The following is a 13,223-nucleotide window of genomic DNA, read 5'->3' as shown; positions in this document are numbered from 1 at the left end:
AAGGCATCATTGCAGCTGTCTATCCAAAGAATTTCGAGTACGCCGTGCTCGCGAGTCCCGTCACGATTGAACCTCCGAACCCACCCATCGAGCCGAGCATGCCGTTCGCAGCCATTCCCGTCGCCCATCTTCGTTTCGAGTCTCGGTCCTAGACGCGGCAACAAACGGGGCATCAGTGATCTTATTCTCTCTCTCATGGGGCAGTCGTAAAAACCGCAAGCAAAGTAGACGAACCGCTACACGAAGTGCACAAATTGAATGGTCAGTCTGCTGTTTCGAACGCGTGCGCACGGAACCCGACGAGAGAACGCGAAAGACTCACCATAAGTGTACCCGACCGTGTTGGTCAAGTTGAACACGAGCGCGAGCATGACGATCGGCAAAAACGACAGGTTGAACTTGAGGATCCCGACAAACAAGAGCAGGACCCAGGCAGCCGGGAACTAGCAAGACAAAGTCAGTGAGAAGACGGGGTTCTCAAATCTGGCGCGACGACGGTGACCGAGACTCACAGAATACATGGCAATCCAGAACATCTTTGCGTCAACTTTGTTCGCGGGTTGTTCCGGCTATGCGAGCGAGGGCACGACAGGTTTAGCCGTGCACGGGTGTCGGGAAGCAAAGGGAGGGGTACGAAACCCCCGACTCACGCTTCTCGATTCAAACACCCAGAAGCTCGTGCCGTCCTCGTCGACTTGGTTCCAGAACCGGAGGCCGACGAGCACTCGTCCCGAGACATTCCTGACGGTCCAAAAGTCCAGCGAGAGCAGCACGACGACCAGCACGGTCTGTTTGCAAACGAAAAGTTTGAGTTGCTTGGGTCCAGGGGTTGCAGGAGGCAGTAAAACAGAAGGTAGAGACTGACCGAGAAGACGTAGGAGCTCGAGAAGAAGCCGCAGAGGAGGTAGGTTGCAATCGCGAGACACCGGAACGAGTACAGGAAGAAGAGTGCGACCGGGTGGGCCGACTGCTTCCAGATCGACTGACCCTCTTCCAAGTCGGCACTGCTCAGGTTCTGCGCGGCGGCGGCGGCGTTCGCAGGCGGACGAGACGACGCATTCGACGGCGGTCCGAGATGTTGCGTTCGCGCGGGCGGGTTTGCCGCGCGAGATGCTTCCGCACTAGGCTCGTCAGACGAAATCTGTCCCTCGAGCCCTTCGAGATTCGAGAGCAGGTTCGACGACGACGAGTGGGGGTTGTACGCCATATCGCTCTCGCGCACCTCTTCAAGACGCGCGCTCTGTTCTGGCGGAGATTCGGTCGTCGAGGAAAAGCTGGTCGAGGTTTGAGGACCGTGGGCGAGGGCGAGCGCGATGACCTCGATGGAGCAAAGACACGTGCAGGGCGCGTAGATGGCGACACAAACCCTCTCCCACTCTCGCATCGAGCCTTATACCGATCCTTCACCATGTCGTACAATCACAATCAAGCCAGCCAGCCCGGAGCAGTGACGGATCAGACGCGGTCGCTCGTGTATCTCTCGTCGCAACTGTCGCTCCTCACTCAACGCACCGAACAACTCGCCCACCTCTCGGCCGTCGCCGCTGAGCAAGCGAGCTACATGCGACTCCTTGGTGCTCACCACGCAGGACTGTTAGTCGAGCCTCCCCCGCTTGTCAACCTAGACGCGTCTCGAGTGTTGACTGACTCGTCAACGCGTCTACCCGCTTGCAGGTTCATGGCCGCGCAAAAGGTGTTTGTGCCGCAAGACGACGAGCAAGAGCCAGAGCACAAGTAGCGCTTGGTAACCAAGAAGCGCACCAACTCGAAAACAGGGCTTTGTTCGGAAATCGGTCCTCCTCCCCGAACAGCCGCCCCTCCGCCAGCAGTCATAGGAGGTTGGCACATCTTAGCATTCGAGGACGACCAGCACGAGCGCGCTCCGTGAACCTTGCACTCGACAAGACAACAATCTCGCTGCCCGTCCGGCGTCACTCCAAACAATTGGACCATCTCAGGTCCTCCTTGTGTCGAGCCCAGCTGTGGCCCCGGACGACGTGAAACGCAATTCTGGTCAATTCCAGGCTAGGCTCAGAAGGGGGTGAAGAAGGGCGACTTTGGAATGTGCAGTTGGAAATTCTGACCTCAATAGGAAATGCATGATAGGTTCAGATGTTTGTCGAGTAGAGGGAGACAGGAGAGCGCGTGCTATCTCGCCTAGGGGGACTAAATGCATGTTATCTGATACTCGAGACTGCGCTCGAGACAATCGACCACTTGGTTAGGTTTTTCGATATCCTGGTTGCATCCAGATGTACTGTACATTGCTACAAGCGACTCGATTTCCTCTATTGCAGTACGGCTGCGACATGTCGTTTGCGCCATCCCGATTCGACCGCTTTGCCTTTCGCACCTCTCGAGGACTTGCGCGTGTGCCCTTGATGCGCAAACCTCGAACCTCCTCTCGCTTCGTCGCTCGAACTTTCGCCAAACGAAGACGAAGAAGTGCTTCCCATGCGGCGCCTCGACGGTCGTGAGCCTGTCGATCTTCGTTTCGAGTATCCATCGACGAGCGTTGTCGAAGGCTTTGTCTCGTTCTCGTCCTCGTCCTCATCTGTCGTCGAGACTTGTCGTTTGATGGCTCTGTCTGTTCCGTTCCTTCCTTTCTCGACATTTTCAATCCTCGCTCCACCATTGGAACCGAAAGATTTGTACTGGATCGGTCGCCTCTTCGGAGGTTCGATTAATCCAATCACCCTCAGAGGCCACACGACGACGTCGACCGTCTGATCGAGCGCGTATCGAGTCGTACCGCCCATCAACAACCCAGCAACCGCTCCGACCGCACACCCAATAAAGATCGCGGTGCCGAGGAAGATCCACACGGGCATCAAGGCGTTCAGGAAGTGTAACGCGATTCGGATGGGAGCGGTTGCGAACGTGACTGCGACATAGACGGGGAACAGAAGGGATTTGAGCACGTAGGCGAGGATTTGGAGGATCGCAATGACGAGGAACAGGACGAGGGACGGTAATGGGAGGATGAGAAATCGCCACAGGAATCGGATCGGATGGTACATGGCGTAGGTATACAATGGCGAGAGGGCTGTTGAAGCCATCACGAGATCAGGTCAGCGATAGGCCATACACTAGAGTGGTCAAGCTGAAGTACTTCAGCCTCACCTTTGAGTTTGCCTATCGTCTGGACGATGTCCGCCGCATCTTCAGGGAGAGGTACATGGTGCTTGATCGTTTGCCCGATGCTCCCGACGGTGCCGACAGGATCGCTCGCCGCACCCACCGCCGCCGGTTTCGAGTTCCCCACCGCCTCGCTCAACAAGACGCGGAGCTGATCCGCCGACTCAGCTTGCATCCTTGAAGGCTTTGATGCCAGTTGGGTTGATCCTGTGCAGCGTCAACGGTCGCGCTCTGTGAAGGATGCTTGATCTTGATCACGACGTCACGATCACTCGCCGTCGAGACGGAGTTCGACGTAGCCGGTACTGCTCCGGAAGTTTCGGATTGCTGTCCAATGAGGGAGAGCAGGATTTAATAGTGACAGCGCCGGATCAAGGAGACAGTTGAACCCTAGCTATCCACCGCTCCGACGGCCCCGCTCGGACTCGGTGATTACACGGGTTTCGCTGATCTTGCTCTCTCCGAATGGCGTTCGTTACAGCAATTGGGATTCGTCCGGTACATAGAGCGACTAGCTCAAGCAAAGAAAGTGGGAACAGCACGCGGTGTCGAACATTGGCGTCCGAAAACGCTTCGCCTCTTTCTCTTTCTTCGGCCGAGTGGCATTCCACGTTGATGGATCGAGCCCCGGGTTCTACAAGGTCGTGACATGGAACGCCCGTCGTCGGTCGGACAGCGCTCGCAATTCTCTTGGCCTCGATCAGCGCTCAACGGTGTATACTTCTTTCAAGCTCGGGACCGTATCGTGCTCTGATGAAATTGACTTGTTGGCGCTCTCATAGCGTAGTGATTCCTGGAAATCATAGATGCGTAGCGAAGACTGAGCTTGGGAACCAGCAGCTCTGGGACGCCATTGGGGACGCCTTGCCTTTCAAGCGCGAGCTGGAAAGAGCCGAACGGATGCTGGAACGGTCACGACAGCGCGGAAGCTTGTTTGATCGAGCGAGGAGACTATTGACGCTGAGTCGAGTGCAGACCTGTCAGATATAAGCGATGTCTGAGATGAGCGCTGCGAGCAGAAATAGTACCATGGCACGCGAGAGCAAAGATCTGAAGCATCTCCCAGATGAGGTCGACAGGGAGGGACCTGACGATCTCATCTGCTCCTCTCACTTGACGATCCGAGCGCGCCTGTGACCTGGAGCGGCATCTGCCACTAGGAGGCGAGTTATTGATTCTGAGGCTACTGGCGATGTCGAGCCCTACGCACCTGTAGCCGAACAACTCTCGGCGGTCGTCACAGAACCAACTGCTTGATCGGACATGATCGGCCGCGAGATGAGGTGGAAGAGCGAACGACGTCGACCGTGGCGCACGCCAGAGGACGTGCAGGACCGGAAGCGCCCCGGTCGCGTATGCTGAAGCTCCTTCACCTCTGTTATCGTTCTCACACACCTGTGGGTTGCTGCTCGCTGGGGTTGTCCGAAACACTCGCCCTGGAATCTGATGTGTGCGCATGGACGGGTCAAAAATGACCTTCTCAAAATGTAAAAGAGGTCTCTTCGGACGATGGATGGCTCAACAGGGTAACAGCTGACGTGCAGCTTCTTATGTCTACATTACTCTAAAAAAAGTGTAACAGGGCTATTTACTGTTCCTGGGCAAACATGTGTTCTGTAGAGGCGTCCGCGCCCTGGCCAGATGTCCTTTCCGAATATCACGGCACGGACCAATGTGTGTATTCAGCGCTCAGCCTCGCCTCCCGCCTTTCCTGGCAGTTTTTGGCTTGATCTGTACGAGATCGCTGTCCCGCGAATCGCGCCAGAAGAGCGGATGGGCAAAGCCCGTGTAGGCGGTAGTTGCCAGTGCGCCGTCAGTCTCGAGGGAGGCGACAGCCTCTTCAAGTTCGGCTCCGTTCAACCGCTTGAAGTCGTCTAGATCGATCAGTGTCAGTCTTCAAGCTCGACTGTACGATTCGCAAGTAGCAGGAGACTCACAGATGTTCAATTGTCGAGTAAAAGAGTGCGAGTTCCCGTGACGAAACATCTGAGCCAGTTGATCCCCAAATTCGGGGCGATGCTGAGCGAAAAAGAAAGCGGTTCCGGCCGCATTCCACTTGATCCACGGCGAATTCTGGCGCAGCAGCCGCGCGAGCTTCAGGATGAAAGGCTGTGTGCATCAAAGAATACTCTGGTCAGCCTTCAAGATTCAGGGCGATACAGAGGTACGTGCGAAAGGATGAGTTATGAGCATACCGTCGCGGTGTCCAGTTTTGTTGGCTCCGAAAGGGTCGGAGCCGCGTCTGTATTTGGGTCGGTGATGTTATCACCGCTCGGAGAAGCTGAAGGTCGGCTGGTCCAGGGTGAGTCAAAGCTTGAGCTCGATGTCTCCCGCGAAAAGGCTACGAAACGCCTGTCTGAAGCCTCCAGACTGGTATTTTCGACCGCCAGTGGAACGGGAAACCCAATAACCGGAACTTGGTATGATTGGGGGGACACGCTCGAGAAGGATGAGGTCGAAGCTGCTGCGAAGGGCGGCTGCAGAGCTGGTTCGTGTGCGTGAGGACGCATAGATTCTGGACGATGTCGCCATCTTGACATGTAGTATTCATTGACGGGTGAAGGGTGGGTTGACGACGATGCCGCCCAGTTGGACAGAGACGGATCCACTTGATGTTCTGTTGGCACAACTTGAGGACTGCGACGCGTGGCAGCCTTCGGCAAGTAGAGAGAGGCGTGTTGATCGAAGTTGTAGAGACTCGAAGACGACAGATCATAAGGAGTATATCGGGTTGGTGTTGTACGAGCATGCGTCACGAGCTGTTGGCGTTGAGCTGCTGGCGCTCTCGTTGAATCGAATACCGACGGACCGACTGGTTCAGGTAGAGATCGAGGGTATTGCGACGTCCTCAAGTCTAGGTAGCGATACAGGGGCAAGGGATGTCAGCAACCTTGACGAGACTGAGGTTTAATCTGGCGCCAATCACCTGGATACGATGTAGCGACTCGCAAAGGCTCATCGCCTCTCTCGGACGGTTGCTGCGGCCGTTGCATGCCTAATACGCTCGGATGAGTCAGTAAACCAGTCTCGACAGCGGGACATTGAGTGCACGTTCCGAGCGGAACTTACGAGAGTCCAGCGGCAGCTGGGATGCGAAAGACATTCAGCAAGAGTCAGTTGGACGCATCAACAAGGTGTATGCTGCGAGAGGTGCGTACCGGACGAGAGCTCGGCAGAAAGCACGACGGGGGCTGTTCTAGTTCATGGCTCAACTCCATCCCCCGCAAGAATCGTAAACCGCTCGTTCTCGCGCCAAGATCTGCTTGTCTGAACGGCGGGCGCAATCGAGTTGCAAGAAAGAGAGCAGTCTACACCTGGGCGATCGCTCGATATGCCATCTGCCGGAGGGAAAAAATATTGGCCACGCGCACGAGCGGTTTCGGACACAAAGTGAGACAGTTAAGATCTGCAGCTAAAAGTGTGTTCCAGTTTCGTGTTCCATCGGCCAAAATTCCTAGTGCCGAACGTTCAGACGATTAGAGATGTACAGATCTGCTCGATGCACAGCTCTCACATTGTGCGGCCACTCAGTCCTGATCGCGAGGAAGCCCAATTGCTGTTCCTCGTCGGTCAGTGTCCGCGGCGCCGCGAGGATTGACGTTCTGGGGCCCAGTCTCCGAGAAATAGATTCGGGATCGACATCGGCTGCGCTCTGCAATCTGATGAGATTACAAATCGTTCGCCGCTAGTACTGTACTGTAGTCTGACGCGCGCTGGTAAGGTACGACCTTGATAAATGACCGTTCAGCCTAAATTGTCCCAGGCGATGCAACGTGTCCGAACAAATGGAACGGATGAACCGTCTGCGCAGGTTTCCCCAGACGACGGAAGTTTCGGTCAACGCGCCGACGGCTACAGTAACTGCTCGTGCCCTGCTCGGAACATTCCACACGGCACTGAGTCCGCCGCTGGCAATCGTGCGATGTAGGCCAGAGTGCCCTGAAAAGAAACAAGCAAGCCGCGCGATCGCTCAATAGGGCCGTTGCGCGATAGGAATTTCGGGCACCTAGAAAAGGAAAGGGACCGCGCGAGAGGAAAAACGTTGAGGCGATCTGCCTGGAAGATGTCATATCGATGGTACAGTATCCTCGCTAGCAAGAATGAGAGCATGCGCCCGGACAATGAGAGAGCAACATGGACAGTTGTTCCGCGGTGGCACTCGGAGACCCGCTGCCGTTCTCTTCCTCGGAATCGACGATCGATGTGCCTTCGCCCCATAGCCAGGCGCGCAGAGGAGTGGCGATACCAGGAGTCGACGGCACCGTGTTGGGGGTCTGCGGCTGGGATGGCCCGGCAATACTCGAATGTGCTCCGACGAAGTTCTGAAGGCACTGCTCGTGCAGTCCGTGCCCGCAACAGGCGCAGAACAGGTAGAGTGACGTCACCGCAAGATGGCTGTGTGCCAGCACCAACATGAGTCTGTGTCAGCTCTGTGCAATCCGGAAAGCCTCTTCGTACTGACCAGATTCCGCATCGAGTGATGATCACGCGACATTTCGGGCAGAAGTCGTAAGGTGGTTGCTCGATCCCTTTGCCGCAACGACCACACGCGGTGTGGAAGACCACCGAGTCCTACGGGAATGTCACGTTTAGCAGACACATCGAGGGATGGATGAAGAACGAACTGACCTGGGTTAGCAAGCGCAATGAATCGGTCGAACAGTACTTGTTGAGGGTTGCAGCGGCAACGTGGAGTTCGAGTCGCCGCAGCATGTCTGCATCACCATGCCACCGATGAGACCTAGCTAGTTCAAGAAAGGCAAAGGAAATCCGTCTTACCGAGATAAGCTTTGGTGACTCGCGCTGTCCAGAACGGGTCGAGGCCGAGCTCCCGGTCTTGCAGCACGCAACAAACGGCAGCGCACAACTGGGAGTCGCCCTGGAGTGATAGCTCATTGGTGAGCTCGCGAAGCGAAGGTATGGGCACAGAGGAGCTCACTCGGTCAGCGTAATCCATAAGCGTCTTCCTGAGTTGCTGCTTGACGATCTCGAAGGCCTCGGTAGCATATATGGCGCATGCCTGTTGAGCGAGATCCTTGCTCGTCACTGGCAGCACTGCACTCTTGACTGATTCTTTCAACCCGACAAGCCCGGTCGACATGGTACGGTTGCCGGTGAGCTTGCGTGTGCCCGATTCTCTGCGGGAGGTCGCAGTTCCCTCGTTCGAGTGCTTTCTTGCTCCCGCGAGCGTGCTGTCTCTCGATCTCAATGGCCTACGTTCGCTGCTTTGGCCAGCACTCGGCCGCCGAGATCGGTTTGCGATGAGCGAAGCATGCAGCGCGGCGATCTTTGCTGAGCGGGAAGATTTGCGTGGTTTCGAGCGGTCGCGATTGCCCTCGCCGTCACTTTCGTCTGAGGTATCAGTGTTGGCCGAGGAAGACGAGGTCGAAGCCGAATTGCGACGAGATGGCAGACGTGATGGCAGCCGCGAAGCATGTTTCGGTAAGTCGTCGAGTGCCACGTCGGAACGCTTCTTCTGAGAATCAGCTAGCGCAGCGAGAGATGCCGCCAATCGATTAGTCGGCAGAGACGCGATCGAGGCTTTGTGCGACCGACGAGCTCTTGATGCCAGGTCATGCTCCGAATCGGATGAAGTCGAGCTCAGTTCGGGGTAATACGGCGACTGGGTTGAGAGGTCCGTATCGCTCGCGGTCGATTCCTCGGAGAAGGTGTCGAGTAGTTGATGGACGCTCTCTTTCGGTAACATCGTCGTGGATGAATCGAAAGTATCGCCTGAGGTCTGTCTTCGGGTACTTGGGCTACTCCTCATGGACGACGTCGAGAACCGATGCCCCTTGTGTGCTCTCGATGCTGCGTCGCTGTACGTCGTCGAAGTGGGAGACAGAATCCAGTCTGGCGCCGCCATGACAGGAGAGCTCGGCCTATCTTCATCGACTTGGACGTCGCCGACGGGCGGAGTCGCTTCAGCTTCTTCGGAACTCGAAAACGGCTCTTGGCCAAACCAAGTCTTGATCGTTCCCCACACTTGAGCTGCATCTGGTCGACCAGCGATAAAGGAGACCTGATCCCATGCCAACAAGTTGCTATTCAGTACTCATGCTGTGCAAAAGGCGTTCGTAGGGGAGTCTTACATGCACATTGTGCTCGCAAATTTCGTCGAAATCCCCGACGAGTTTCAGGTTATTGGCGAGATGCGTGAAAGCCTCGGTCGAGAAATCTGGATCGATATCAGTGACGGTGGCACAGTACGCATCCGGAATGAATTTTTCGCTGTTGACGGGCAAAGCTCCACGACTATCCGACGCAAAGTCAGCTCTAACCTGATTTGATTGCGCAGCCTATGTGGAAACTCACGATCTCTCAAAGGGAATGTCGTGAGCCGTTCGAGCGTCGTCGACGAACATGAAGTCTCCGGCAAGGTTCCACGCTGCGGTCGGTCGATCGATCGAGTCGAGCAATGAGTACGAGTCACTCGCTGTGTCATGCTGATGGAATGTCGTGGACGACTTGGACGTTGACCAGATCGTCTCGTCGTCATTGAACAGGATCGAAGAAGTCGGCTCGTCTGTTCGGATCGCGAGTTTCGGAAAGTAAGGTCGTCGCGTATCCCAGATCGCAATCTCGTTCTTCCAGCTGCTAGCGCCACGACCGCTCGGATTTGCCCCATCACCTCGCAGGAAGCTGGTCTCGGTTGCGCTCGGCGTGATCGGAGCGGATGTGTCTCCTTTATCAGTCGAACCCAAACTGAAACTCGGCAACGGCGAAGAAGCGATCTCGGTCCCGGTCGTAGGGTGCCAAGAGACACACTGTACCGGTTGAGAAGGGTACAGAGTCCTGATGGGTTTCGTCGCCAGGATCGGCAACGAGAAATCCCAGATTTTGATCGTCGAGTCGATGCCTCCCGTCACGACCCAACCACCTTCTTTGCCACCACCGGCGGTTTCCTGACTCACTCCGACGCCACTTGAGCCTCCAGGTAATCGTTCACAATCAAACCCGTCTCGCCAGTCCATTGCGAGACATGAGCCGATGTGACCAGCGATACGATCTGTCGCCCCTCCGTTCTGTCGAGAAATGTACCGCACATCGTACCGGATCAGGGTGCCGGATGCGCACGCGGCGAGAAGCGTAAAGGGTTGCGATGCCGAAGGGGAGAATGATAAGTGTCGAACTGGAGAAGATGCTTTCAGGATCATTGAGGAAGGTCGGCTTTCTCGAATATCCTACAAACGCTAGCTCGTCAGATCCTACTCTACGAAGGCACCCGCTCGGACGCGATGAGGCACTCACCCAAAGTTTCATCTGACCATCTTGTCCTCCGCTCATGAGCCAATTGCCGGTTTGACCTCCGAACACGATGCGATTCACAGCTCGGTCATGTTCATACTTGACCTGATCCAGCTTTGTACCACTGTCACGACCCAGATCCCACAGAATGACTGCACCATTCGTGCACGCTGTTGCAAGCTTGCTCGAAGTCGCACCATATCCCCATCTCACATCCGAGAACAGATAACTCGGGCTCAGCCTGCTCCCGTGTCGAACATCCATCGCCTCGACAACTTCGTCTCGCTTGAGTTCTTCCTCTTCGGCAGGATCGACCGAGTCATCACGACGGGGGCCATCGATCCCGACTCCCCGTGCTCTCGAGCGAGACCGTCGGTCTGCGATCGACGACGAGCGGTGTACGTGATACGCACTCGACGCGGCGTGTGCATACGAGCTCGCCGCCGTGTGCGTGGTCGATGCCGGGTATGGCCCGTACGGCACCTTCAAGATTTTGAGCGAGTTCTTGCCCGCGACCGCGACTCGCCCCGCTTCGCCGCTGTCCCGCGGAGGTTTCGCGATCCCGACCAACCCTTTCTCTTCCCGACTCGTCGAAGAGAAAGTATGTCGCAACCCTCGACTGTGTTCCTTGAGCTTCCTGCCACCTCCGACCGGACTCGCTGTGCGATCGTGATTTGCAATCGCCGTAGTTGGAGACCGAGCTCGGGAGCGCGAAGGCGACGAAGACGAGGATTCCCACAGGTGGCTCAGTCTCGACTCGTCCGACGACGACTGCGCGGGGTGAACCTTGTTTGAGGAAGAGGCCTGAGTCTGTGGCTGCTGATGATGCCGGTCAAAGATCGAGGGCGACCCGAGCACGGAACTTCTGTATGATCCGTCCCAGTACGGCCCGACTGCCGCGAGCGAGCTAGACGATTGTTCGAACGAGAAGCCGGACGAACCCGCTCCAGGTTGGAAGAAGTGCGATTCACCAAAGGTTGAGAACCCGCTCGTGCCCGGTCCGAACGAGGCGTTCGCCGATTCGCTCCCCCAGTAGCTGTTTCCCCGAAGGGAGTACCCGGTGCCGTTCGGCGAGTCTGCTGCCCACCCCGACGACCCGGTGTCGGAGCGTTCTCGTTCTCGTTCGCGCGACCTCGAGTTGCTCGAGTCTCGTTGATAATGGCCATAGGCAGGATACGGATGAGGTTGTGCGGCCCATGGGCTGCGTTTGAACCGGTTTGAAGTCGCGCCGGCGCTCGCACTCGCGCTCGAGGCGTACGCGAGTTCGCTCAGTTTCGAGTCAGTGCTGCCATGTCGCTTGCGCCCTTGATCGGCGTACGCGATGGTCTCGAGAGCATCAAGTGCTCTCGGTGCGGCGGCGATCGGGGTCGTGATCGACGAGTGGTTCGACAGCGGAAGCGAAGAAGAGTTGGCAGTCGAGGCGGGCGACGAGGACGAGATCGAACCGGTCGTGGTCACAGGCGAAGTCGAGGACGAGAGTGCAAGGTTGGCCAAGCGCGAGAAGGCGGACGAGGAGCTGGTGCGGGCGGCAGGAGCAGGACCAGGCCGTTCGCGCTGAAGTGGGGGGCTAGGATCGACCATTGCACTGCGTTGGGGGTTAGACTCGCTTGCTCGAGTATCCAGCACAGCTCTTGGTTCTAGTTCGGCATCGGCCGTTGGTGCATGCGGGAGTACTGAGTACCGGTTGAGTGAAGCCGCGGCGATGAATTCATTTCGCTTGAGGTCCTGGTTTCTCCCATCCCTCACACCTCGCTTCATTTGTTCACGAGTATGTAGTGTTCTCTCCGTCTAAAGCGCCAATCGAGTCGTGCGCGTGGAAAAGAGTCATGCTGACTGATCGGCTCGCGGGGGCAGTGTTCACCGGTCTCGTCGAGGTATGCAGTGCTGTCCCTGGGCCTCGGCGAGGTCTGATCGAGCTGATACGAGTCTGTTGCAGATCCTCGGACGCGTTTCCTCGATCCAACCGACGACCGAATTCGAGGGCTACAGCTTCACCATCTCGGATGCGCGTGACATCTTGACCGATTGCAACCTCGGTGACTCGATCGCTGTCAATGGCTGCTGCTTGACCGTCACCGAATGGAGCACTCAAGAGGGGTGGTTCAAGGTTGGACTCGCGAACGAAACCCTCGCGCGCACAAACCTCGGTCCGTTCTTCGTGCGGCTTTCTCCCGCTTGATCAAAGCTGATGCATCAACTCGTCGCACTTGCAGGCAAGCTCGTGGTTGGAAGCAAAGTCAACTTGGAGCGAGCGATGGCAGGCCACGGTCGATTCGGAGGTCACTTTGTTCAGGTAAACCCGCGCACGGTCTCCGGTCCTTGCTCCCGCCATCGCTAACCCGATAGGTCTCTGGTCCCCTGTCACAATTAGGGTCACGTGGATACGACCGCCAAGATCCTGTCGATCACGCCCGACGGCGACTCGATCCGGTTACTGTTCTCGCTCCCGCTCGAATTCTACCTGCCGCTGATCCCGAAAGGATACATCGCACTCGACGGCACGTCCCTCACGCTGACCCACCTGTCACGTCCGCGGGAGGGCGACGAACACTTTGATGCCCAGGACCCTGACCGCGGCGTGTTTGGCGTCATGCTCGTCGTGCACACCCAGTCGCGCACGGTCGTTGCGATGAAACCGGTCGGCAAAACCGTCAACGTCGAGTGTGATGTCGTTGGCAAGGGTGTCGAGAGCGTTGTGCGGAACGTGCTTGAGACGGGCGGCGAGCAAGGCGGTGCGCTCGAACGCATGATCGAGCGCGCCGTCGAGCGCGTGTTGATCAAAAAGGGCATCGTGCGGGAATAGAAACCACATGTAGCCTTGCTCGTTGTATCACTCG

General features: G+C 56.9%; 5 protein-coding genes across 5 annotated transcripts; 2 read left to right on the top strand and 3 right to left on the bottom strand.

Annotated features, from left to right (window-relative positions):
• Nucleotides 1-19: 19 nt before the first annotated feature.
• TVP23 (Tvp23p) lies at nucleotides 20-1,207 on the bottom strand (the record flags this gene model as incomplete). Its single annotated transcript, XM_076675397.1, has 6 exons — nucleotides 20-148; nucleotides 215-236; nucleotides 334-443; nucleotides 513-569; nucleotides 651-788; nucleotides 866-1,207. The coding sequence occupies 6 exons, from the start codon at nucleotides 1,205-1,207 to the stop codon at nucleotides 20-22; spliced, it is 798 nt and encodes a 265-aa protein (XP_076537481.1).
• A 201-nt stretch (nucleotides 1,208-1,408) lies between these two features.
• Nucleotides 1,409-1,738, top strand: JCM15063_003475 (uncharacterized protein; the record flags this gene model as incomplete). Its single annotated transcript, XM_076675396.1, has 2 exons — nucleotides 1,409-1,593; nucleotides 1,675-1,738. The coding sequence occupies 2 exons, from the start codon at nucleotides 1,409-1,411 to the stop codon at nucleotides 1,736-1,738; spliced, it is 249 nt and encodes an 82-aa protein (XP_076537480.1).
• A 550-nt stretch (nucleotides 1,739-2,288) lies between these two features.
• Nucleotides 2,289-3,313, bottom strand: JCM15063_003474 (uncharacterized protein; the record flags this gene model as incomplete). The annotated part of the gene is made up of 2 exons (XM_076675395.1): nucleotides 2,289-3,046; nucleotides 3,124-3,313. The coding sequence occupies 2 exons, from the start codon at nucleotides 3,311-3,313 to the stop codon at nucleotides 2,289-2,291; spliced, it is 948 nt and encodes a 315-aa protein (XP_076537479.1).
• A 1,514-nt stretch (nucleotides 3,314-4,827) lies between these two features.
• Nucleotides 4,828-11,967, bottom strand: JCM15063_003473 (uncharacterized protein; the record flags this gene model as incomplete). Its single annotated transcript, XM_076675394.1, has 12 exons — nucleotides 4,828-5,012; nucleotides 5,076-5,247; nucleotides 5,334-5,430; nucleotides 6,208-6,223; nucleotides 7,259-7,533; nucleotides 7,601-7,710; nucleotides 7,768-7,853; nucleotides 7,918-8,017; nucleotides 8,078-9,160; nucleotides 9,231-9,393; nucleotides 9,454-10,322; nucleotides 10,390-11,967. The coding sequence occupies 12 exons, from the start codon at nucleotides 11,965-11,967 to the stop codon at nucleotides 4,828-4,830; spliced, it is 4,734 nt and encodes a 1,577-aa protein (XP_076537478.1).
• A 245-nt stretch (nucleotides 11,968-12,212) lies between these two features.
• On the top strand, nucleotides 12,213-13,189 carry RIB5 (riboflavin synthase; the record flags this gene model as incomplete). The annotated part of the gene is made up of 4 exons (XM_076675393.1): nucleotides 12,213-12,260; nucleotides 12,323-12,533; nucleotides 12,600-12,679; nucleotides 12,758-13,189. The coding sequence occupies 4 exons, from the start codon at nucleotides 12,213-12,215 to the stop codon at nucleotides 13,187-13,189; spliced, it is 771 nt and encodes a 256-aa protein (XP_076537477.1).
• Between the last annotated feature and the right edge of the window lie 34 nt (nucleotides 13,190-13,223).

The sequence above is a fragment of the Sporobolomyces koalae genome (assembly GCF_050403365.1).
Source record: "Sporobolomyces koalae JCM15063 DNA, S_koalae_JCM15063T_v1_ctg1, whole genome shotgun sequence".
Lineage (NCBI taxonomy): Eukaryota > Fungi > Basidiomycota > Microbotryomycetes > Sporidiobolales > Sporidiobolaceae > Sporobolomyces > Sporobolomyces koalae.
Note: the sequence above shows the minus strand (reverse complement) of the source record. Positions and strands in the feature narration are given on the sequence as shown.